Here is a 25,856-nt window from a genome sequence, read left to right as displayed (position 1 = left end):
ATACTGGGAATAGAATTTCTGTAGATTCCTTCTTAAAAGAAACATAGATTATATTTCTGTTGAAAGGAAGTTATGCACATAGATAAGTTTTCCTCCTGACACTATTCACCCATTTTTGTAGGAGAAATATATTAAAAGCCCCCTGCTCCACTTCAGTCTGGTCTCAGTTCTTGAGAATCTCTATTAAACTTGGTAATCTTTCTTGAAAAGGAATCATTGCAATACCATACATTATATAAAACTCTTTGCGACATTTGTTAAAACACATGGAGGCATACCATAGAATTTTGTACTTTCATTATAATCTATAAACACGATAGCATATTTAAACAAATTAGTATAATGCATACTCAAAGTTTATTTTAAGGCTTGTTCATTCTCACACTACAACTCTAGAGAACAAACCTATGAAGGTGATTAGCCCAATATATTCCTTAATCAAGTCTCCTGTGGGGGTTTTGTTGTGTCTAATGTTCTGTTTCAAGAAAGAGTAATTATTTCCAGGGAAGGTATAGCACAAGTAGGCTATAAATCATAGGAAAATACTTAGAACATCGAATTAAAATTGATTCTTACAGTGATTTATGATTTCCTGCAAACAAAAGGTTTGGAAAAATGGAAAATATAAATAAACTTAAATTAAAATAATTATTTATCAGTCATCCTTAAGCATATGCATGTGTGCATTTACACATACAATTTATTTAGTAATTCAAAACAATGGCTTTTACTTGCATGTTATTCTCTGCTTTATAGTCACTCCAGCACTTCACTATTTATAGGAGAATTTTTAATACAGTCCCACAATGTAAACACCTTCTAAATAGGATTATCACATGGCTGATCTCTTCATTTATTCATTAGCACGTGATCCCCATCTGGCTGCTATATAACGTAGGATTAGAGAAAACTGTAAAATTTGCTTTAACTGTCATTAATGCTAAGTGGCACTTAGAAAGAAACAGGAGAAAAAGAGAAGCTATGCTCATCCAAGCCCTATCATCACCAGAGATCTGCAAGTACAGCTTTATTTTTTTTTAAGTCTAATATTTTCCTGACCACCCTTATAACAAATCCCACTGATTTAATCACATGAGAATGATTTTGAATAGGTATTTTCTTCCTTTACCAAGCTATATACGTTAACATAATCAAAACAAAACACAGTTAAAACATCTATTAAAAGAGCATGTTTCTCAAATTCAAAAGCAGACTGGAATATTTATAACTGTTCTCTATAATTGAATGTTTTAGAATTATCTGAAATTACTCTAACCATACACATATTCTAAAAAAATATCTACTAGAATATCTTCTCAAACTTACAACATTTATTGTTTTATTATTTGAAAGACTACAGAAAATTCTGATACCCTACGGAAAGCAAAGAATAAATTTGTGAAAGGGGGAAAAACATGTGTAAAACACAGTTACAATAAACTTTCCATGGGGTTTTTTTAATTATATCTTGAGGAATAATACAGAATTTTCAGTCTTTTTTTTTCACTTTGCACTCTTCCATATTTTCACCCTTCTTTCCTCTCTGTTCTTACTCCAAAAACCTGCGGTCATAATATCTTTCTGTCGCTTGATTCGCGAGCAAGAAATCGAGCAAAGGGGGCAGGAGACCTGCATGGATGAGCAAGGAGCTCCTGACAAAACTCACACAGAAGAAGGAAGTATAGAGAAGGTGGAACCAGGGACAGGCCACTCGCAAGGACTGTTGTCAGAATATGCAGGGATGCAATAAGGAAGGCCAAGGCCCATTTGGAGTCTAATCTGGCAAGGGATGTCAAGGACAACAAGAAGGGCTTCTTCAAACACATCAGCAACAAAGGCGAGACTAGAGAAAATGTGGGTCCGCTAATGAATGGGGCAGGGGCCCTGCTGGCCAAGGATACAGAGAAGGCAGAGAGACTGAATGCCTTCTTCGCTTCAGTCTTCACTGCTAAGGCCAGCCCTCAGGAATCCTTGGCTCTTAGAGACCACAGAGAACCTCTGGAGAAAGGAAGACTTTCCCTTGGTGGAGAAGGACCAGGTTAGGGATCACTTCAGCAAACTGGACATCCACAAGTCCCTCGACCACAACAGGATGCACCCACGAGGGCTGAGGGAGCTGGCAGATGCCATTGCTAGGCCGCTCTCCATCATCTTTGAAAGGCCGTGGCAATCGGGAGAGGTGTCCGGAAGGACTGGAAGAAAGCAAGCAAACATCACCCCGTTCTTCAGAAAGGGCAAGCAGGAGGACCCAGGGAACCACACGCCACTCAGCCTCACCTCCCTCCCTGGAAAGGTGATGGAGCAGCTCATCCTGGACACCATTTCCAAGCCCATGAAGGACAGATCCTGACAGCAGTCTGCATGGATTCACAAAGGGGAAATCACGTTTAACCAATCCGATAGCCCTGTATGATGGAATGGCTCGCTGGGTAGATGAGAGGAGAGCAGCGGATGTTGTCTACCTTGACTTCAGCAAGGCTTTCGACACTGTCTCCCACTACATCCTCACAGGCAAGCTCAGGAAGTGCCGGCTAGATGAGTGGACAGCACGGTGGGTTGAGAAGCGGCTGAACGGCAGAGCTCAGAGGATCCTGACCAGTGATCAGTGCAGGCCTGTAGCTAGCAGTGTCCCCCAGGGGTCCATACTGAGTCCCATCCCCTTCAACTTTTGCATCAAAGACCTGGATGAAGGCACACAGAGTGCACCCTCACCGAGTTGGCTGATGATACAAAGCTGGGAGGAGTGGCTGATACACCTAATAGTTGTGCTGCCATTCAGAGGCACCTCGACAGGCGGGAGAAATGGACCAGCAGGAGTCTCATGAAGTTCCACAAAGGGAAATGCCAAGTCCTGCACCTGGGGAGGAATAACCCCAGGCACCAGGACAGGCTGGGGGCTGACCTGCTGGAAAGCAGCTCTGCAGAGAAGCACCTGGTCACCCCTGCTGGGCGACAAGTCGACCAGGAGACAGCAATGCGCCCTCGTGGCCAAGAAGGCCAAAGGCATCCTGGGCTGCGTTAGGAAGAGCGTTGCCAGCACGTCAAGGGAGGTAATCCTCCCCCTCTACTCAGCCCTGGGGAGGCCACATCTGGAGTACCGCGTCCAGTTCTGGGCTCCCCAGTACAAGAGAGACATGGAGCTACTGGAGCAAGACCAGCAAAGGGCTACTAAGACGACTAAGGCACTGCAGCATCCCTCATATGAGGAGAGGCTGCGAGAGCTGGGATTCTTCAGCCTGGAGAAGAGAAGACTGAGGGGGCATCCAATAAATGTGTACAAAGCTCTGAAAGGAAGGTGTCAAGAGGATGGGGCCAGATTCTTCTCCGTGGTGCCCAGTGACAGGACGAGAGGCAATGGGCACAAACGGAAACACAGGAAGTTCCATCTGAACCTGAGGAAAAACTTCTTCACTGTGAGGGTGACTGAGCACTGGAACACATTGCCCAGAGAGGTTGTAGAGTCTCCTTCCTTGAAGATGTTCAAAAGCTGTTTGGACATAATCCTGGGCAACGTGCTCTAGGTGACCCTGCTTAAGCAGGGGGGTTGGACTAGATGATCTCCAAAGGTCCCTTCTAACCTCAACCATTTTGTGAATCTGTGTGATTCTGTGATTCTGTGACTTCTTTATCCTATTTTACTCTGACTTGCATCTCAATACTTTCACAAAAAATTAGAATTTTACGTACAGCCTTTTTTCTTCTTCAGTCTAAAAATGCTTTCCATAGAGTCTTTCAGCAGATCACTATATCTTTCAAAAGCAAACTGATACTCTAAGCCCTTATATATAAAGCTTTGCATAGCTGAACATCTGAAAACATGCAACCTCCAGATTCTTTTCCTATGTTATCCTTCCATGCTCTGTCCAATCTTACCATCCTTCTGATTTCCATATTCTAACATTTTCTTGCACTCTGGAACAATGTTCTCTTTCAATTCACCTAGCATCCTTGATTTTTTTTTTTTTTAATTTCATATCACTCCAAAAACCAGTACTTTAAGAAATATTTTCAGCTGTTTTTATTTGGGCTATAACAACCTACATAAGTTATCAATGAAACATGATTGAGGACCTGTGGAGATGATCGAAGATGGGGTAACGTCGCTTGGTTCCAAAACAGAGGATTGCACTAAGTATAAAAACCTATCTACTATAATATTTTAGTATCATATTGAACAGAGTTTTATGGCTGTTACATAAACGTGTGGGTTCAGGACCAAAACCCAGAGTTTTCTATTTACTTTGGAGGAATGTAGGGGGAAAAGAGAAATAAACTGATCTTTCTAAAAAGGGAAACTGATGCTCTAAATATTTTTAGATTCTGCCAACAGCAAAATGTAATTTAACTTTCCTCTAGCAGTGTAATTTATAGTGATATAGAATTTAACAGAGTAAGTTAAATACAGATTTCTAAAATGATGCCCCATGAATACCTCACAGAAATGTGAAAACAACAACTACAGATATTGATTAGGTGAGAAACTTTCCAGGTAATATACCCACAAAGAAGAGTATTTCTGAAACGTCCGGATTTGCTGATCAAAAGAAAAATTAACTTAATTAAAAGCAAATCACCTTCCAAAGAATTCTGCAAAATCATTATATATTAGTTACTTTCCATTTCATGAACAAAATCACAGTTCAACCATATACTTTAAGATAAAAGCTACCAATACGGCACTGAAAAAAGATATAGCAAGCAACTCAAAGCTACACATATAATTAAATATGGCTCTTGCATGACACTCACAACATGTATGCAGAATATTTACTACAGTCTTCTCAGTTTACCATGCAGAATCATGGTTAGGCCCTTATAACTATGATTTTTTATTTATAATTATATTAAATCATTCCTAGCATTTGTTTGGGAGTATAGATTTCAACCATACTCATCAAGAATAATGCCAACATCTTCCTTTAGGACAGGAACGGTCAATTGCTGACTCAGAATCAGATCCTACCAACAAGCCAATTTTTTTCCCCTTTGAGAATGCTGTGGCAACCAGTAGGGCACTTAAACTGTCAATACAACTTTAAGTCCTGCAAGGACCTTCAGATGCTGGTAGGCTCACATGCAAGGTTACATTAGTCTGGCTCCTAAATATTTGAATGAGAGTAAGGTAGAATCCTAATATTCACGTTCTGTCATTCCTCTTCTAGTGTATGTGGTTGACCATCATCTTCCTGCACGCCCTTAATTTAGCTAGAAATATGTTCCATATTGTTAACTTAGGTTCTACTTACCTTAGCAGACTACTCAGAAAATACCTTATCTGTACTGATTTTATGTCTTCTGAGGAAGGAAATTTCTATTCTCACTTCAATTATGGCTATTTAGAAAAAAATTTTACATATACACACAAAACAGGTATTCTTGGAAAGCTTTAGCTTTTAATTCAGTCAAACCAAACGCACATTAAATGGCAGTATTGAAAGTAAGTCTGATATCCTAGCCCTGAGACCTTGCATGTACAAAATAGGCTTTTCAAATAATGTTAGTCAAGTGATTCAGTGCCTTCTGTTAGGTCTGCAGCTGCCTTTTCTCAGAACCTCAACAAGTCTTTCCTTTGTCATTTCAGTTCATTATCGAGACATATTAACTCAAAGTTCATCAAAAAAGTACTATTTACGATCCATAGGAAAAAAGGATTTAAAAAAAAACCTATGAAGATGCATCTTTAACAAACTATCCATAGAATGCAGAAAAACACTTACGAGGGCAGAAATATACAGCGATACTGATTTTTTGCCCCGGATCAAGAAATCCATTCTGTAGACTAAATTTAAAAATATCATCTTCTACGTTTCTGTTTGCACCATCACAACTCAACTTCCATGTCAACTGCTGCCTTGAGATATTCCTCAGGTGAAGTTTCTGTAAATGTTTATGGAGAAAGGGGGACAACGATGAAAAAGAGAAAGTAACAAGCACTACGATACCTTTCTAATACCATATTACATATTCCTTTTGCAATTAGATCAGATTGAAAGCCAGAAAGCATTAGAGAGCAATGAAAAATCCAGTTTATTAAACCTGTACAGTGAGAAAACGAGTACACCTAACCTCACAGACTAGATGCTTTGCAGTCACTCACCACATTCACAAAGATACTTTTCTTCCAGAATGGAAAATCTCATTCATGGGTGACAAATAAATAGAAGTATTGCAGTGAGAGTCCTTCACCAAATAGAAGGGAGAGGAGTTTTTCTGACACAAATGAAGCACTGTAGCTGGATGACATGGGTCATAGTTTAGTTCTTGCAGTGCTTCTAAAAGATATGCTGAGTTCACAAAAGTATTAGACATTCAGGTTTTAGAAATCCACTTATTCAATTCAATGAGAATATAGTGGTAACAAGAAAGATTCCAATTCCCATCTCAGGTACTCTTTCAATACCTAATATGTCAATAGCTAGGAAAAGGCTTTGAATTTACAACAGTAAGATTTTTTTAAAAATACCTGAAAAAGATTTTGAAGTAAGAGTTGGGGAGAACGTCATTGCACAAAAGTATAGTCTGTTTCTATAAATTCCAAATAAGTCTTCAAGAATTAAAAAGGATAGATAAAGACATGGTACGATTTGTATTCATACAGTCAAATTCTCTATGCTCCAAAACAGAATAGCTGTGGCTAAGCACCCTGTTAGGTCCCTCTTTCTAACTAAATCCCTACATCAAGACCAAGAATCATTTGGGAGAGTGCTAGGTGGCACAGATCACAGTACCATACAACATCCTAAGGTAACAATTTAACTGTACTGACAATCACAGGACACTGACTGCCTCCCTGTACTTTACAAGCAGATGTAGAGACAGAAAGTCTGCAAATCAGCCACATCTAACATAGTGCGTTTCTCATGCTACCCATGCTTTACTGCACATATCAGAACGTAAGGATTAGCCCAATTTTGACTTTTGGTAAAATTTCTAATTATTAAAGACAGCCCAACATAAAAGTCAAAACTCAATACAATGATGACTGGAAAAGTTTAAAAATACACAAAGGCACGTATTCGGAACATGATTAAAATTTACGTTCCAGATCTCTATTTTTTTCCCAGTCAATTTCAAATTATAAAAAAAGATTTTGCCAAGAATAACCATATGTACCTGAGAATTCAGACTTTCATCAGCTATATTGAAACGTATATCCCCCAAATGTAGTGAAAACATAAGTTCCATTGAGGAGAACTCCAACGGTGATCTAAGTACTGTCGGAAAAAATAAGTGCAGAAAGTTAAACACAATCATTTTGACAAATATTTCCTCAAAACTTTTCAAGAAAACCATTGTTTCTGTACATATTTAGAAAAATAGATCTTTACTTCCTTTAAAACTGCAGTTTCTTTTTATTGCCAACATATCATTTGCAAAAATGACTGTAATTTAAATTTCTTATCATGACCCTTTAGTCATAGGGATCTTAATATTTCATCTGTCAAATCTGGAGGAGTAAAAAGGGACCCCAGACTTGATCTAAACATTATACTTATACATCTGTCTTCAGGAATCTGTTGGAAGAATCCCATGGGATAAAGAGGAGCTTCTGACAAAGCTCAGACGTCAAAAGGAAGTGCACCAGAGGCAGAAGAAGCTGGGTCAGATGATCCAGGAGGACTACAGAGACACTGCCTCAGTGTACAGGCAGAGGGATCAGAAAGCCAAAGTCCATCCAGAGTGGAATCTGGTGAGGGACGTGAAGGGCAACAAGAAAGGCTTCTCAAAATACATCAGCAGCCAAAGAAAGGCTACAGAAAACACAGGCCTGCTGCTGAATGGGGCAGCAGGATCTGGTGACAAAGGACACGGAAAAGGTAGAGGTAGTCATTGCCTTCTTCACCTCAGCCTTTACCTGTACAACCTACCTTCAGCAATCCCAGCCCCCTGACACCAGTGGGAAAGCCCAGCGGCAAGGAAGACATACCCTGAGTGGAAGACGATCAGGCTAGAAAGCAGATCAAGAAACTGGATGTACGCGAGTCCAAGGAACCTGATGGAATGCCTCTACGACTCCTCAAGGCCCATGTCACTGTGAAACTACTCCTGATTATCCGTGAAAGGTGGTGGCAAGTGGAGGAGGTTGCTGAGGAACGTCGAGCCTCACCTCAATCCCTGGGAAAGGTGGTGGAGCAACTGATCCTGGAAACCACTTCCAAACATACTCAGGACAAGGTGGTGATTGGGAGCAGTGAGCATGGAGTCACAAAAGGGAAATCATGCCTGAATAACCTGATGGCCTTCCACGATGAGGTGTTGGGTTCAACGGATGAGGGGAGAGCAGCAGATGTTGTTTATCTTGACCTTTGCAAGGCTTTTGACCCTGTCTCCTGGAACATCCTCATAGACCAACTAATGAAGTACAGGCTAGATAAATGGTCACTGAGGTGGACTGAAAAGAGGCTGACCTGCCAGGCTGAGAGAGCTGTCCTCAGTGGCACAAAGTCCATCTGGAGGCCAGGCACTCGTGGCGACCCCAAAGGGGTCGACACCAAGGGCCAACACTCTTCAACCTCTTCATTGACGACCTGCATGATGGGACACCCTCAGCAAGTTTGCAGACAACACCAAGCTGGGAGGAACGGCTGGTACACCGGATGGGCGCGCTGCCACTCCGAGGGCCCTCGCCAGGCTGCAGAAACGGGCCAACGGGAGTCTCATGAAGTTCAGCAGAGGGAAATGCCCAATCCTGCACCTGGAGAGCAATAACTCCACGCACTAGTACAGGCTGGGGACTGACAGGCTGGAAAGCAGCTTTGCGGAAGAGGCCCTGGCCGTACCGGTGGATAACAAGTCGGACATCAGCCAGCAACGTGCCCCTTGCAGCAAAGAAGGCCAACAGTGTCCTGGGGTGCAATAGGAAGAGCCTTGCCAGCAGGTTGAGGGAGGTGATCCTCCCCCTCCGCTCAGCCATAGTAAGACCACATCTGGAGTGCTGTGCCCAGGTCTGGGCTCCCCAGTACAAGAGATAAAGTCATAGCGGAGCAAATCCAGTAAACAGCCAAAATGATTAAAGGATTGGAACTGAGACGGTTTAGGCTGATGAAGAAAAGGGTCAGGGAGATCTTGTTAAAGTGGATAAATACGTGATAGGAGGGTATAAAGAAGACAGAGCCAAACTCTTCTCACTTGTGCTCAGTGACAGGACAAGAGGCAATAGGGCCACACCAAAATATGGGAAATTCCATTTAAACAAAGAAAATGCTTTTCTACAGTGAGGACACTTGGAACTGGCTGCAACTTGTCTGGGCAACTGCAGAGTCTCCATCCCTGGAAACACTCAAACCGATACAGTCTTGGGCAACCTGCTCTAGCTGATCCTTATTTGAGCATGGAGGGGTAAGGGGTCTATACATTCTCCAGATGTCCCTTCCAACCTCAACTGTTCTATCATTCTATGATCTCTCCTTCATACAAAGATACTATAAGCAGATATGATCATTTGATTACAGATGAATGCAAGCACAGTCAGACTATATACACAAATTACTTTAGAGAGGAAATATAGCAGTTTTTAAAAGTGAAACTGGAGTATCTTCTAAGTCATCCATTTTAGTTACACAAACATGCATTTCCTTAACAGTAAAAAAATCAGAATAAGATTACTTTTGTATAATACTATATGGATATCCAAATTCAAAAAAAAATTTTTTCTAGATCCTGAATTATTTTAGTAGTTATTTAATGTATACACATTTGTGTGACAGTATTAATCAAAAAATACTTATAGATTTATTACAATAGCATTTCTCTTCATTTCACACAGTTGGAATTACACAATGATGAGAAAGGATGAATTTTAAGGGGAGGATTTAGAAAAACAAATATCTATTCCCATAAGAGTCTTCATATTGCCTCTGTACCAGGGTTAATTACTGCAAATAAACCTAGCCAGGGTACCGTATCTTTTTATTAAAATCTGCAAGTTTGTCTTGCACTCAGTAAGGAAGTTCTTTGATTAGATCATTTCTCTCCTCCCTTTAAATTATAATTTCCTAATCCACTTCTCATATTATGTAAACATTAACACTACCTGTATTTCTCTAACACATAGCTATGTAAACTCTACAAATTGATACTTTTTCAAAGTAGGAACCTAGTCTGATCAGAGCAAGAAAATGATTATGTGGAATGCTTTCACCATTTAAGTGCTGTGTAATACGCCAGTCATTGATTCCTTACCTTTTATAGACAATGCATGTACAAGGAAAAGACAGGAAAGTTAAAGGACTAGACCCCAGAGGGAAATGAAATGAAATGATCAACCGCAAGAAAAAATTGTGGAAATCATAATTTTAAGAAGGGAAAAAAATTCATATGAGGTGGTTACACTGATAATATGTGCTCTTCCTTTGTGTCTGGCTGAGATAGGACATTGTGACTAGCCTTTTTCAGTTGATTTTTTTGGGCTTTCAGAGCTTTGTTATATGTAACAAACCACTATGCAAGGAATGGGTCTTGCAAGTACTTAAGTAAGAGTCTTGCTTTCTTTCACAGATCACGAAACAATCTACACGTTTGGTTTAAAAAAAATTTTTTTTTTTTAAATCTGTGACAGCTTGAAACTGTATTGACTACAGTGATTAAAAGACTGGTTTGACTACTCTGAGATTATTGTGATTCTTTTCTCAGGGTGAACAATCCTGAGTACAAACAAAGGATATAAGCTATTGATTTAAGTGCCAACTATACTATCCTGCGAATCCCATCTGAACTCTGCAATCCTATCTGAATTCCAGTCAACCAGAGAGAACTGCCATAGGAAAAAAAAATTTAGAGTAGAAAATAAATGCATCATAATGCACAGAGAACTACGTATATTTGTAGAATCAGGACTTAGAAATTGAAAGATGCATCTTACCCACTTCTAAAGTGATAATCCGAAATGGTAAAACAGTAACAACGATCATTTTTAAGTTGTCAGAATGTAATAACACTATAAATTTGATGTTTTTTAAGTACAAAAGTTCAGCTAGTTGCCTACATCTGCATAATTATGTGAAATAGTGAGTGCTCAATAAAAGCCATATCTTAATTTACCAACTGTTTCTATGTACTGAAAGTATCTTGTACTGCAATACTATGATTATTTGTTGCTGGCTATACTGCTAACTTGAAGAAAAAGCTTTTATTCAACAGATGACTGTTCTACCTGGGTTCTAGGTAGCAGAACTTCAAGCTTATGCATAGGTTTAGATAAGATTGTCATTTACAGCAAGACTTACTGACTGTGTATAGATTCATTGTTCCACAAAAAACAGCTAAGAAAAGAATGGAAATAAACTTTTCCTTTAATTTCAAGCTTACATAAAACACTTTTGCACTACCAATTCGTCAGTTTGATTCATGATTTTTTATTTAGAGACATGTTTTATTATAAATCTCATTCATATGTATGAATTAATCTACATGTTCTTAAACTAAATACATGTAGAAATGTTCAGTATTAATTTAGTTCCATCACTGGATCTAAAGGAAGTCTCACAGATTCCAAGGGAAGTGTCACTTATTCAAAAGAAAGACTTAAGCCCTATAGCATAAAGACAAAAAAAAAAAAAAAACAGAAAAATGAATAAATTGGAGTTGCTTTCATGCCATACAGTGAATTTTATAGTCCAAGCCGCCTTAGTGTTCCTATGTTTAAACATTACAGGAACATCATTTCAGGGAGATGCTGTGCACTTAAATAGACAGTGAATATACATCAAAACACTGAGAAGAGGAAAACTACTGGATTTGAGCATTTGAAGTATGTACAGGTCTTTATGATTGTTAGAATCAGATAGGAGACTATGAAAAATTATTTCTAAAAAAAGCAGAGAAAAATCATCTAAGATATCAACTTTGTGCTGTAAATTTGGGCATTAACCAAACTCTGAAAGGCCAGAAGAGTGCAGTTCTGCGTGTAAAAGCAAACAGAAGCAAATGAAGAAAATCACCAGTAGCTGTCTCCAGACTGGATCAGGGCCATTCTGAAAGACATTTTAAAGGGATTTTAAAAAAATAGCTACAGCTCCTAGTTTTGACAGGGTGTCACTGGAAAGAAAGATTATGATATACTACTATTCGACACTTTTTTTACTGGGGTCCATATGCTAAGTTCTAGAACCACTAATGAATGAGTAAAAACAAAATTGAACACTGGTAAATTAATAGAGATTTTTAGCATAGACCTGGGAAAGTGATATAGGTAAACGGCAATGGTAAGAACTTATGTATTTTCTCAGCACATATAATACTTACGTTTACAAACAGTAACAAATTCAGCTTTACAGATACTGTAAAATATAAATTAAAATTTGAAAAATTTGCAAGTTTCCAAGATATTTATAAATCATACAATAATTACTGAAGTTTCAGTCTTCTAACTCTTGCAGCTTCTTTTTTCAAATAAATAGAAATTCTCTGCAGTTAGAATACAAGCAAAAATATCACTACAAATATAATTATCCATAACTTGTTAGTATCCTTAGTTACCTACCAACTGCTTTAACTCTGCAAACCGGAACAGCCACAGTCACTGTTTGTGGCCGAGGAGCAATGATATGCTTTACAGATCCAATAGGAGCTGCTGGTATAGAGCTTTGCTGTGACAATGAAAAGCCACCCTGAAGCATATTAACTGGAAGAGTGAAGTCATATGCTGCCACCTAAAGGACAAAAATACCATTGTGGTCACTTTCTCAAAGAAAGAAATAGCAGGCACATCTTAAACTATCTGAATAGTATTACTACTTCAAAAGAATTATTAAGGCATTTTAACATTAACTTAGTACTTGATCATGGTACTAATAGGATGCTTATCTATTACCACTGAGGATCTCTCAATCAGTCATTTAAGTATCCAAAAATCAGCCATCTTTTCCCCATCAAGTGAAAAACTGTAGGCCCAAAAGCATCAGGGTTATCATCACAGCTATAGATTAGGCTTCTGGCAAATCATCATGCTTTGCTCCTTTCCAACCACTCTCCTGAGGAAAAAATTTGTAACTGTGGCCCCAAATGCATAACCAAGACCAAAGTGGGGGGAAACAGTTACGTAGGTCCAAGGAAGTCTTCCTCATATGCTGGAAAGAGGCGGTCAGCTTTTATGGTACATCAAGCACAAACAAAATGGCCTCTCAGATCAAGGGCGAGTATGAGTCAAAATTGAGAATCCTCAACAGAAAAATACTATTAAAAGCATTATCGTTGAACCTCACTGAATTCCTACTTGAATGTTTTCAGTGATTTTGATCATTGATATCCACTTCCACTTTAGGAACCACTTCCAAAATAAGTGGGGGTAAAATTTAGAGATAGTATATTTAATTTTATCCAGAATCCTCTTCATGGACAGATTATGCAGTTGGGATGCTGAATTTATTTCAAAATATACTTTCCAAATAGGCATTTTTCTGCCCCTCCCTCTGTTTTTTCAAGGACCAACATATTAGAGCAGTCTGCCCTCCAGACAAAAAGGTATAGATAACCATCACAAAGCTAACAGAAGAAATGAACAAAACATTTTTACACTGAAACCACTATTGGAGTCCTTCAGATTATATGACTCTGTTGTCAGCTTCAAGCACACTGAAATCTCCAGAAAGTATTCTGGCCTTTTTAATCTGTGTGCTTCTTAAAATGTGCAGTAAAACTTGGTGTATGAGGAAGTTATAAAACATACACAAGCTTTCAAACGCTGCAGAAAAGAGTACATCATGTTTGATTTTCATACATGTGTTAGTGAATAAGACATATAAAATATAGAAAGGAACAAATTTTTTCTTCTAATCCAGGTACTCAGGCATATATTAATCTACAACAGAATCAACACCAAGCTTGAATAAGAAGCAACTACGCAGCACTGCAGCGTTTGGAGTTCCAGCAAGGTTTGTAACAAATAATTACGAACTCCTGCTTAGATGAGCATTGAGTACTGTGGAAGATATTATGTATTTGAAGGAGAACTTTCTAGTAACAGCACCACAATCTCATGAACTGTGGTGATATTTCAAATCTAATGATTAACTTCTGTTACACGAAATTGCGCTTTTCAAAATGAAGACGCGGAATGCCATCTAAAAGCTTTTAGTAACGAATGCTTAAGTTTTCTGATAAACAGAAGTTGAGTAAAAATCTCCTAAAATGATTTTCTCTTCTATTTCTAGCATCTCAAAAGTCACCCAGACAAAATACTCCAAGTTTCATCTGGAAAACATGCTCCTGTGACATAAAAAATACATAATTAAAGCTGGAATGAAAAGGATCTTTTCTTCATGGTGTTAGGAACGCCCTTATAGTGTAAATTCAGAGTCAATATAACTCAAAGAATTGGATATGCACAATTGAGAACAAATTACAGATCTTTTGTCTCATATGTATCTCTGCTTCATTAACTGTGCATTAACTAACCAGTACTCCAAACGAAAAACAAGTCCTAAAAAAATTCCATATATGTAGAAATTGCATTATAATCAATATATGTAGGTATACATACATATATCATTACTGAAACAGAATTAAGACCTAATTTACTTGGGGGGGGGTTTAGGACTTCACTTTGCAAGTATGAACATTGTTTTTTGTCTTAAGGTCATTTTAAGAAATTTTCTAGGATTTGGTTTTAATCTCTAAAACTCTGAATAGAAAATTATCTCTTACAAGATTATACACTGGAAAAAATAATATTTTAAAGAAAAAAACTTTAAACTATTACTGAAATGGACATGCAGTTTTGTTTTTGCTTTTTAAATAATCTGTGTATTCTTTATTGTTATTTATTTATTTATTGGGATATCTTTCTGAAGGTAACACTTAATAAGCAGGAGGATGCTCAGAGGGGAAAAGTAAGCAGGAACGGATATAATGGCTTAAGATATATCATTTCTTCCAAACACTTAGGGTTGTTTATGTCATTATAAGAAATATTTTTGCTGTTCTAATTTAAAATAATTATACAAGTTAACAGGAAAGGAAGCATCATCTACAAAATGATAGTGTTGGCAATTAAAAGACTTCAAAATAAGCTTTTAAGAGAACACTCACTTAAGATAAAGCAGTTTGTTGTTGTAGGTTCAGATAAAACACCTCCAAAGGATGTCGGAAAAAGATATACTTGCCTAGACTGCCATCAGAAGATAACAATTTTTTAAATAAAACATATTTTTGCAAACATTCATTTAGCGAGTATTTAAAAAAAAAAAAATCCTCAAATACTCTGTTGGAATGCCTACACAAATAAATAAAAGTTGTTGACTTTAAGACAGCTGTCTGAACAAGAAAGGTCTGCTATTCAAACTCATCTGAATCTGTGGAATAGATTTGATATAAAGCATGTGGTAGCTCTAAGCCCAACATTGGAGGTTGAGTACTGCAAAACTGCATCCTGCCTCAGGCCTAAATACTCAGTATACTGAAAGAGACAAAAAGAGGAACAGCTACCTCAGCAGCCATGACAGTTAAAAGGAGATTTTAAATAAAATTAATGCATGAAAAGAAAAATAAACTTAAGGAGAACGGTCAGGGTTGTTTGGGGCTATTTTAAGAGGGTGGGATGCAGAAGACAATCTGAGTAGAAAAAACATACTATTGTATTTAAGTAATTTTCAAAACATATCAAAAGCTGTTACATCAATTCTATCTTTACTAAGCACTCCAGTGCAGCAATACATTTCTCAAAATATACTTTGCTGATTATTATTGTAGTACAGCATGTATTCTCAAGGTTGAGTAAAATTTTGCTGTCAAACCCAGGGATAAAATAGTTTATTAAGCATGAATAATATGCAACATTTCCCTAAAATTACAGTACTTGCTTCTACAGTACAATTTCACAGGGAATCGCAATTAATTCTGTAAGCTAATTTACAATTTTAAATTAACTTAAAACAGGTCTGTAAAGGATACTGCTTTTGTATTTATTATATAACAACGTGCACACTGTTCAAGTACCTTGCAGCATTAGAAGTCACTGAATTTATGGGTACAGTCTGATTTTAAAATCTCCCTATTTGTGGTACTCTAACATATGAATTCTGCAGTGACAGCAGAAGAGAAAATGTAACGTGCATTTAAAAAAAAAACAGTTTGATTAAAATTTAGTCCTAACCGTACAATTAAATGGCACTGAAGAGCCACAGGCTTATGTACCTCAACTGTATACAATATACACTCAACCTCCCCTCAGATTTAATATAAACTATTTCTTTCATAAGCTTTCCCAGCTTTGTATCACAGATAAGCAGCCTTCCATAATGAATAATGTAACTCGTGTTCAAATCCATCATTCAAAACAGTGAAATAAGACTGAATTTTTCCCTGGTATACAGTCATAGATGAAACACCAGCAATACCCCAAATATTTTTTGATTCCACAGCTGCAGATTTGCCATAAAAATTCATTCCTTGCACTATGAATTCTATTTTTTTCATTAAAAATAATTACGTCATTATGGTCCCTCCCCCCCGAAAAAAACCCTAACAGTCACTTTCCTAAAAAAGCCTAAGCAATAAGCTCTGACAGGTGTGACTTGCTCCATTTATCTCAATAAAAGCCTCATGGGCTCCATTACTACACAGCTGCATACTTTGTCTTTTTTCCAAGATGCTGGAATTTGTTATTTTCCAACACAAATAAGATGCCATTTTGAAGCACTGTGCTCCTGCACCTTGATTTGTCTTCCTGCCTTACCAGAACTCGCATGATACTTCTGCCTACTTTTCAGATTTTTCCCCCAGAGAGCGAAAGAGAGATTGCTGGCGGAGTCCAGCTGCTAATCAGGGCAACAGAAGCAGGTGGGTCATCCTCCTTTAAAAAACAGTGAGAGCTTAGGACTGAAGATTGTCAAAGAGTAAATGTTTCCCTGGTACAAAAAAAGGAATGATTAATATTACCTAGAGAGCTCGCCTGCAGAAACTGAGCCACAGTGAGTCAAGCCATACTTCTTCAACAGTACAATTTAAACTAAAAAAATAATCACTGTTAGCAATCAATATTATCAGTAACAAGTCTCAGCTATGTCTATGGACAGGAACGAGGGAGCTTCAGCAGGTATTTGGCCTGTAAGTGAAATTTATTTTTTACTACAAAATTTTTTCTACTCAGCATCTGAAATAAGAACACTGTCTAGCAAATCAAACTCTCAACTCACTAAACCTCCTTATATGCCATTGAAAATATGAAATGTAATCACTATTTAAGAGATACTTCTTTAGTATCTCTTAGAAACAGAAGAGAAAGGAGTGTAGTTCATATAAAAATATGATATTAAGAAGGATTTGCCAACTTGCCTCCTATAAATATTTTTAATATTGTTTTCACATACAGCTCTGGCTATAACTGCCAACGAACACAAAAATTAAGTTCTTTCCAGTCAAGAGCCTTGTCAGCTCTAAAGCCTTCTGAGAAGCTGGAGTAACAGGAAATCCATATTAATGCAAACACCTGGCCTTGTCCAAGCAGCCTCCTAGCCTTACTGCTGAGCACCAACTTCATCTTACTCTGTTTAGAATACTGGGAGAATTCTCTCTCAATTTTTTAGATGCTGCTTTGTAAACATGTCAATATAGTCGTCTCTAAGTTAAAGTCTTTTGATGTCACATGCAGCTAACTACACATACTAAGTTCTGGTAAGAATTCTGGGAACTGTTCAGAGTTAATCTGTATTTTAGCTTGCTGATTTGGAGGTTTTTTGAGGTAAAAGGAAGGTTGACTTCTAGCATGGGAGTTCAAGTCCTCTTCAAGACTTTACAGGTTAGCTGAAACCTTACATTAATTATTAAGTTCTTTCAATATAATAGAAATATATGTTAAAATAATTTCATGATTTTGTGATTTTTCTCAGTAAAGATTTCAAATGATTTTTTAACTTATTTCTAGTATCTAAGTTCTTAACAGTAACATGAATACTTTTTTGTTGGTTCACAGGGCAGTGTTGTCAATAACAGTGACTACGACTGCAGGAAGTTTTAGTAGAACCAGAAGGAAGACAGAAAAGTATGCATAGTGACGGGATACAGAAGGTTTGTAGCAGCTGGGGGGTAAGCTGGGTAAGAGAATTTGTCCAAAAAACAGTGCTGAGATTAGAGGAAAAGCTGTTCAAGTGGAGAGACAGGAAATAAGAGCTATCAACTGTGAAAGTTGTATGGAGGTAGTTCAAAATACACAGAAGATTAGAGCTTTTTTCAAGATGGGAATGTCAAAAAAGAGAAAGAAGAGAAGAGATGCAATGAGAAAGAGAAAATCTAGATGTGGTAGAATGATAAGGAAAACTCAGATCCAACAGGGAATGTTTTAAGATCCAATAAGTATTTAATATTTGAGTTTCTGATTACAATAAGAGATGCTGGTACTTGGATCCTATTTTCATAAGGGTATGCTTTTTATTAATATTCTACTCTGCAGGAGTTAAATTAAAGATAAGCTAAGCAGCGAGGAGGGGGTACATATATATCCAGATGCTTCCTTTAGTTGTGTCATACTGTGCAACACATTTAGTTTTCAAGATTATCTCCACTTAACTTCAGCTAGAGTTATTGCTGCCAGCTATTAGTGCTGCATTAGCCTCAGTGATGTTAGCTCGTGACCACCAGAGGGCTGTTCCTTTTAAGTATATTTGGGCACGACTTGCCTAGTAACGCGGGATCTGCCCCCTGCCTGACAGGCAGTAACACACTTGCAGAAGAAGAGAAGCACTGATTGTACAGTGAGCTTGTCCACGACTGAGGGCAAAGGGAGACAGGGAGGGAAGTACTGCCAGTGTTGGGGGGAGGACGAGAAGGGGAAACCAAAATAAGGATGTTCCATGCAAGCAGCAGTTATTAAATGGTTATGAGAATAAGGCTCCCCAGGATAATTTTTTTTAAATTGTACTAAATTCTTTATTCTTTTATTTCTGAAAAAAAGTTATTCTGTTTGCAAAAGAAAAGGCTCAAGATTGGAAAGAAGCACTTAGACCCACAGTTTGATTAAAAAAGATGACATCAGATAAGCCTATGGAGAAAACTACAGTCAACAGATGCAATATATTCTACAGAACTTTATTAAAACAAAGCAATTAAGAGACAGATCCAGCTAAATATGAGAACCTTTTCCTACAACTTTTATATCATAATTAAAGCAGATAGCCAACTTGCATAACCTTGTCTTCAGTTATGCTACCATATCACCAGTATCAAATGACGCTTGTCAGAGATACTTGTCAATAACTAACATTAATACTGAACAGAAGTTGACAGGACAAGAGAAATTAAACATAAAGAATCCTCTGCTGTTCGAAAAGTCTTTGGAAATATTAGTTTATCATTTGACTTTACAGCAATGACGTCAGCAGCGACATTTCTACTCTTCAGTTTCACAAGAAAAAAAACAGTAATAGAGCACAGTGATGGGAAATAGAGTACTGGGAGACAAATAAAATCTCGGTTTTCATAGTTTGAAAGGCTTTTTTCCATTTAGGATTTTGAGAGTTGATATTGCATCAGTGGGGAAGGGGATGAATGATCTTCTACTTTCCTATTTCCACTACAGTGGAGAAATAGGGATCAGTTCATACAGCAGCACTATCACCACAGAAATCTCACGTCACAAGCAGGAACAGAGCTGCCAAGAGAAATTTCAGTTTTTGACTCTAATAAAGGTGAATGCGTTTTAGATCTTGTACACAATTGTGTACTTTTAGCTATTGAGCTGAAAGAGAAAAAAAATTGAAACTACATCTGAAGCGCAAATTAGAAATACTGCTTTCAAATACTTGACAAGATTCAAGTTAATCTGTTTTATAAAAGTAAATTGATATTGAGGCCTTGGAAGGTAAACTGTTGTTACCTGTTAAATCTTATACACAGCCACATCAGCCACTCCTTTATCATCCATAGGATAATTATCTGCAGCCATTATTTATGATTTTTGAATTATTAGAATGTTTGTTGCATCCTATTGTTATAGAACTCCTTACAGAACTTTCTGTGCAGATGCTGAACAAAAACAACAACAAAAATATTTTAACCACTAGCCTAGCTAAGCTAAAACATTAGCTATACAGTCATTGTCTTGTTCCCATCTAATCCACAAACAGAGCAAATCCCAAAAGCAATTATCTTCTGTATCAATGAGATGTTACAAAATAAGAAACAGGGAAAAAAATGATATTTAGGAGATTTGAGGAGTTCCTACAGAAAGCCATTATAAGTCTAGCAACTGTTTCCTTACTTTGTTTTATTATTATATTTATGGTTTACTAGAAGCTAACTGGCAATTATGGAATAGTATTTTGTTTCTCACTTCTATTGACAAGCAGAATGTTCAAGCAGAACACAGAAAACATCTAAAAATGTTGTTGAATCCTTATGAAACGTTCTTTAAGAGAATGCTGTTCAAACAGGTTGCTTTAGTTAAAAAAAACTCAAGACTCAGAGGACCTCACGGGCAAAATAAAAATCAAATCTAAATAAGTTTTGAAACTTGGCTGTGAAAACAGTGATAATATATACCTAATTATTAAAAGTTCAATCGATGTTTTCCCCATTTTGTTCTACATTTCCCCATGGTTCTACGCTATTTTGTCTGCTTCTCTTCAGCTGTAAAGGAAATTAGGCCTTCCTATTGCACACATTCCAATTCTATTATTTCAAGTCAAAATCTATATGCTTTTATCCTAGTTACTGTTTAACTGGTTTGAATTCCACACTTGCAGAAACCCACCAGCTAAGAGATACTGTACCAAATCATGATCCTGTTAAATTTAATACGAGTCTTACCACTGGCTTTAGTGAGACCTGAATTTCATCTTTAGTGTAACAGCATAATGTTAGAATAGGATTTTATAATGTGCATAAATTTGATTGCCTGACAGCTGACTACTGGCCCCTTGGGACCCTGTAAGCACGATTGCGCAGAATTTTAAATGCACATACACAGATGAGAATGTCTCTCTGACTTAATGCAAGATATTAGCTCTGATGTATAACATATCTGGAACTGAAAAGCTAGTTCTGAATAAGATTGACTGATGAGAAATTCCAGGGGAAATAAGAATTTTTGTATAAAATAATAAATAATAATCTTCACCACCATAGGCAGAACAGTTAGCACACGCCTTGGAAGCGTGAGAGATTTTCTAAAACACAGGTTTCTTGTATTTGTTTTTCTATTGACCAGGTGAAATATGTTAGGCATCAGAAATACTATTATTGGCATTCAATCTTGTGTAATCCTGACTCATTCAGTGAAAAAGACAAATAACTTGGCAGCCACAGTCAGGATTTAGGATTATATACAATACTTGAAAATTTCATCATCAGTAGCAAGGTCACAGAGATAACAGTATGACATTTTGCTTAATCCAAACGGTCAAGAAAGAAGAAAAACCCTAAGAAAGCCTATAGAAGAGCTACAAGAATCATCAGAGGTCAAAACATGGCATGACCTACAGGAAAAGACTGAAAGAATTGGGATTGTTCAGTCAGGAGAAGGTGCAGATCAAATATGACAACTGTGCAGTTACTTGAAGGACAGCTGATAGGAAGAGGAAGATAAGCTGTTCTTCATATCATTGATGATTTGGAGAAGAAATACTGCGATAAACTGCAGTGAATATACTCTAGGTTAACCTTAGGTGTAAAGGGTCCTTCTAGTAAGAATACTTAAGCACTGATAGCTCACTTCAATGACTATCAGGTAGATCATTTCAATTTCTATTGCAATTAATATGCACTACAAATGCCTACATAGAAAGCATAAAAACCTACAAAAAACAATACTGAAAGGACTTTGATGATAACCACCTCAGCCAGAGTGAAGCATTCCTGACGCTTGTCCAACCCTTTCTTAACAGTCTTCAGGAATGGAGATTCCACAGGTAGTTTATTCCAATATTTAACCATTTCTGCTATGAAGAATTTTTATACATAATTTAGTCTACCTTGCCATAATTTAAATCCACTCCTCACTGTCCTACCTACCGCAGTGAACACAAGTATGTGAACAATACTGCACTGAATAATTAAAGTCAGTTCCATTTTTACACACTGTTCATGCTTTCTAGACTTCTGATCATTTCCATTGCTTTCTTTTGGACTTTCTTTCTAAAGAAAATGAATCTATTTTCTTTATGTGTAGAATCCCAAAATGTACAAAGTGTTCCAGTCAAAGCATTATCAGCCCCGGATAGGATAATTCTTATCTGCTTTACTAACATTATTCCTATTTATAGAATCCTGTACAATCTGTCTTTCTCACAATGACATAATAAAATACTCTTGACTCCTGTTCAGCTTTAGATCTACTATAATGCACACATTTTCTCCCGTAGTACTACCTTCATTCTCCATCTAGTATTTTTATTGTTGATTCTTCCTACCTAAATGAAAACTTCTACATTTTTTTTGTTATTTAATTGCTCTCCAGTTTAACAGTGGGCAACAGATGATTATTCTATGTGTATAACTTTACAGATAATTACATATCTTCCTAACACCACATCTAGTCTACATCTGCCTAGTTTGTTTATGAGAATGTTGTGTTAGGTAGTGTCAAGAGACAAAGACAGGACATCTATTGCTTCTCTCCTATCCACAAGGCCTGCTACTATGCTCTAGGAGGAAAATAAATTAGTTTGAAATCACTCATTCTTGATGAATCTGTTGACTCATTTTCTGTCAGGAAAAAATCATTTCACAGTAGCTAATGTGCTACGAATGCACACTAGCAGTTACTTCACAATAGCTTCCCTGCGTGCACAAACTCTAAGCTGACAGTCACAAGAGAAAGGAAATCACAGTATAAGCAGACATAGGCTGTAATATGCAGATACTATCTGAACGATGTTTTTGAACACAGCAATTGCCTTTTATTCAAAAGGTAAAATACTGAGGGGGAGAGAGGAAAGGAGAAACAGGAAGAAGAGAATCACTTTTTCTCCAAAATGCTTTGTCACTGAACTTTGTCGATTTTTTTTTTTTTAAGGTAAAACGCAGCTAATGAAGCAGGCTTCTCTATTGCAGAAGCAGTGCCCAGTTGCTTGCTCTGAGGCTGGTTCATAATATCCCAAGATATCTTTCAGTTCAGTGTTCTCCAAATATATGGAACTCCTAAACCTGTATTTCTAAAGTGTTGCTCAATAGATATGGGTTTAAAATTTGCTACAGCACTCTTTATTGAGACTTACTGTCAATTAAGCATAATTTTCCTGATGTAAAACAAACCTATAAAGTTGCCTCACATCTTCAATTTGTTTTCCTCAAACAGCTCCACCAGAAAACAAACTTGCCTATCTTTATGATGCATAGTGAAGCTCCTCTACTTTAACAGCCCTTTGGTCATCTGAGTTAAAATATGAATACCTGCAAGAGGAAAACGGCTGCTAATGTGTTGAGTGATTTGATGAAAGTTTGGTAAGGCTCGTCTCTAATTTTCTTCTGTATATATATTCTCCATTTTTAAGTTTTGGAGAAAGTGTGTTTTCTTTTTGTATATATTTGAGGAGAGAAACAAGAGTAAAAGTAGTACAAAAATTACATAGAATTTATTTCAGAATTCATTTTCTTAAGAATTAGATTACTATTATAAAACTATTGCCACTATTAATGTTTCAGTTTCTGCCTCTTTCACTGATTTTAGGGTTTTTGTAACACACAAATTTTAAGATGTCTATATTCTCTCACCATAGAAATATCATAAAGAGCATCATTTTAATTTAGCATAATCACTGCCGCCCCATAAACTTACCTCTTTTGGCATGAAGGTCAAGGAACATTGCAAAGCTGACTTTCCCTCTAAGTTCACCACATACAAATAAGGTTTCGAAGGACAGCAGTCGACTTCTGTCAAACAAAGTTCAGAATTAAGTTACAGATGCTATTACACTATCTATCAGTGCTGCTCCTGGTGCTGTAATAGTTGCAGCACTTCAAATTCATTTCCAACATAATGTATATATGTACTTCCATGGTAAGTATTTCTCAGTAAGTTACAACTGAATATAATATTTCTAATGAGCGTTTTGACAGTAATCTTGAGAAGAGTTTATCACCAGCAACACTAATGAAAGTCATCAGTTTGGGAGCAGAGAATCCTTGAGGGGAAAAAAAACTTTTAATTTATTCTTGAGTGAATGTGTTAGGCAAAAATTGTTAACCAGATAATGAAAACTAATACTATAAGGGGGAAAATATTTGGCTGAAACACTGTTTTTTCTAAATGACCTTCAGGCCTCATCTACACCACAAAAGTTTACCAGTAAAGCTTGCTTCATTTTGCAGGTATTCATGTTCACTTTTAAGACATACTGTCAGAAGCACAGATTTCCAACGTGTAAGTAAAATTCTTCCAAGACTGCCATTCATCTGGGAACTGTACCATTTCAACAGTACTAAATCTATCTGAATGCCACATGTTTCTAGCACAAACTCTGTTTTAGAGGTAATTTGCAATGAGTCTATTCCCATACTGGCTACTTTCCTGTTACAGACAGGATCTTACAACTCTCTTTGAAGCTAAAATGGCTAACTAGAAGCCCACACCTCCCCTTGAAAATCTATCGTATGGTAAGATAAGGCCTCTGTTCTTGTCATTTTTTTGTCCTCATCCTCATACAGTTCTACATAATGATATAACTAAATGTTACAATATTGTTTTATACAAGAAAAAGTTCTGATTTCCTCAGCTTGCAAGGACAAGAAGCCATATAAACATAGCTGCAGAATTCTCTCAGGAATAAAGATGTTTGAACATAGCAAAGGGATACCATGGCTGAAGTATAAAAGGGATGAGCAGCAACAATTGGAGGATAGTAAACTGCAGAAGTCCTACCAAAAAATAAAGAACAGCAATCAAATGTCTCATGTTGCCCCAAAATCATTCTGACTCGGACATCACGTAAAGCCAAGGTTCTATGATTAACCTGCAGATGCCTTGCAGCAATTGGAAAAAGGAACCCCCAGACCCTCATATGATTATGAATTTACTGAAATAAGCTTTACTCCTTAGCAAAATAGTATGTAAAAGCCCATAAATAAAATAAAGTTATTTTGTTATGTAAACTAGGGAGAGGATATTCAGAGACTGAGTGAGTTCTTTTACATGTCTTAGCAGCTATAGGCAAAAATAAGGAGAAAAAAAATACACACACACACACCCCTCTCTCTATAGTCAACCCGATGCTTTCCAAATGCTTGCTTTTGGCAAATGGCATTTTACAGGCAAAATGTCTCCTCTGCATTTATATGAAAGAGTACTTCTAAAACAATTGCTTTAGGTTTTCTGTAAATGTGTAAATTAGTAAAATTTGTATAACATTAATTAGCACTATCCTATTCTTTACTTCATGAAAATTCTGATCTAGCAAAAGCAAATACCTGAATGGTCATTCATGTTCAATTTAAAATCCTTGTACTTGGATAAATCAAACTCCACGCTGGCACGTGCATGTCTTTCGTTCTGCAGCAAAAAGGGAATTGATTTTGTAGAACCAACATAAACACCATCAAAGTCAAATAGTTCCTGTAAGTATAAAGAAATAAATTAAGGACACAGCATTATGAAGTCATATATATGACTGATTAGTATATGAAAGATATTGCTCAGAGATTCAGAATTTATAGTGCATTAACCAGACAGCTTAGTTAATCAATTGTTTTGCCTAACCCTTGTTCTTAAAATCTTTCCAAGACATCAAAGACTACAGTTCAGAATTGAACAGAGGAGCACAGTTACAGCATGAAGAAAGTTTTCCTCATTCAGTAAATACTTTGCTTCAGCCCCCCTTCTTGCACTTTTCTCTTTGGCTACGTTAACAATCCTCTCCTTTTTAACACTTTTTTTTTTCCAGGTTGCCAGTTTCAATGGTTAAAGCTGTCAGCTATCATTTAATTTAACT

At 37.1% G+C, this 25,856-nt stretch overlaps 1 protein-coding gene across 4 annotated transcripts in view; it reads right to left on the bottom strand.

Moving 5' to 3' along the window:
- Positions 1-25,856, bottom strand: part of CFAP47 (cilia and flagella associated protein 47) — a 360,791-nt gene that overhangs the window by 301,777 nt on the left and 33,158 nt on the right. For 3 of the 4 annotated variants that reach the window (XM_068916942.1, XM_068916957.1, XM_068916948.1), the window contains exons 20-24: positions 25,336-25,480; positions 23,708-23,802; positions 12,482-12,650; positions 7,114-7,214; positions 5,718-5,877 (exon numbers count right to left, since the gene is read on the bottom strand). In XM_068916942.1, coding sequence (XP_068773043.1) covers positions 5,718-5,877; positions 7,114-7,214; positions 12,482-12,650; positions 23,708-23,802; positions 25,336-25,480 — 670 coding nt within the window. The remainder of the gene's footprint in view (positions 1-5,717; positions 5,878-7,113; positions 7,215-12,481; positions 12,651-23,707; positions 23,803-25,335; positions 25,481-25,856) is intronic. The other variant, XM_009686331.2, reaches the window with a different exon arrangement.

The sequence above is a fragment of the Struthio camelus genome, chromosome 1 (genome assembly GCF_040807025.1).
Source record: "Struthio camelus isolate bStrCam1 chromosome 1, bStrCam1.hap1, whole genome shotgun sequence".
NCBI classification, from domain to species: domain Eukaryota; kingdom Metazoa; phylum Chordata; class Aves; order Struthioniformes; family Struthionidae; genus Struthio; species Struthio camelus.
This window is presented reverse-complemented; position numbering and strand designations above follow the sequence as displayed.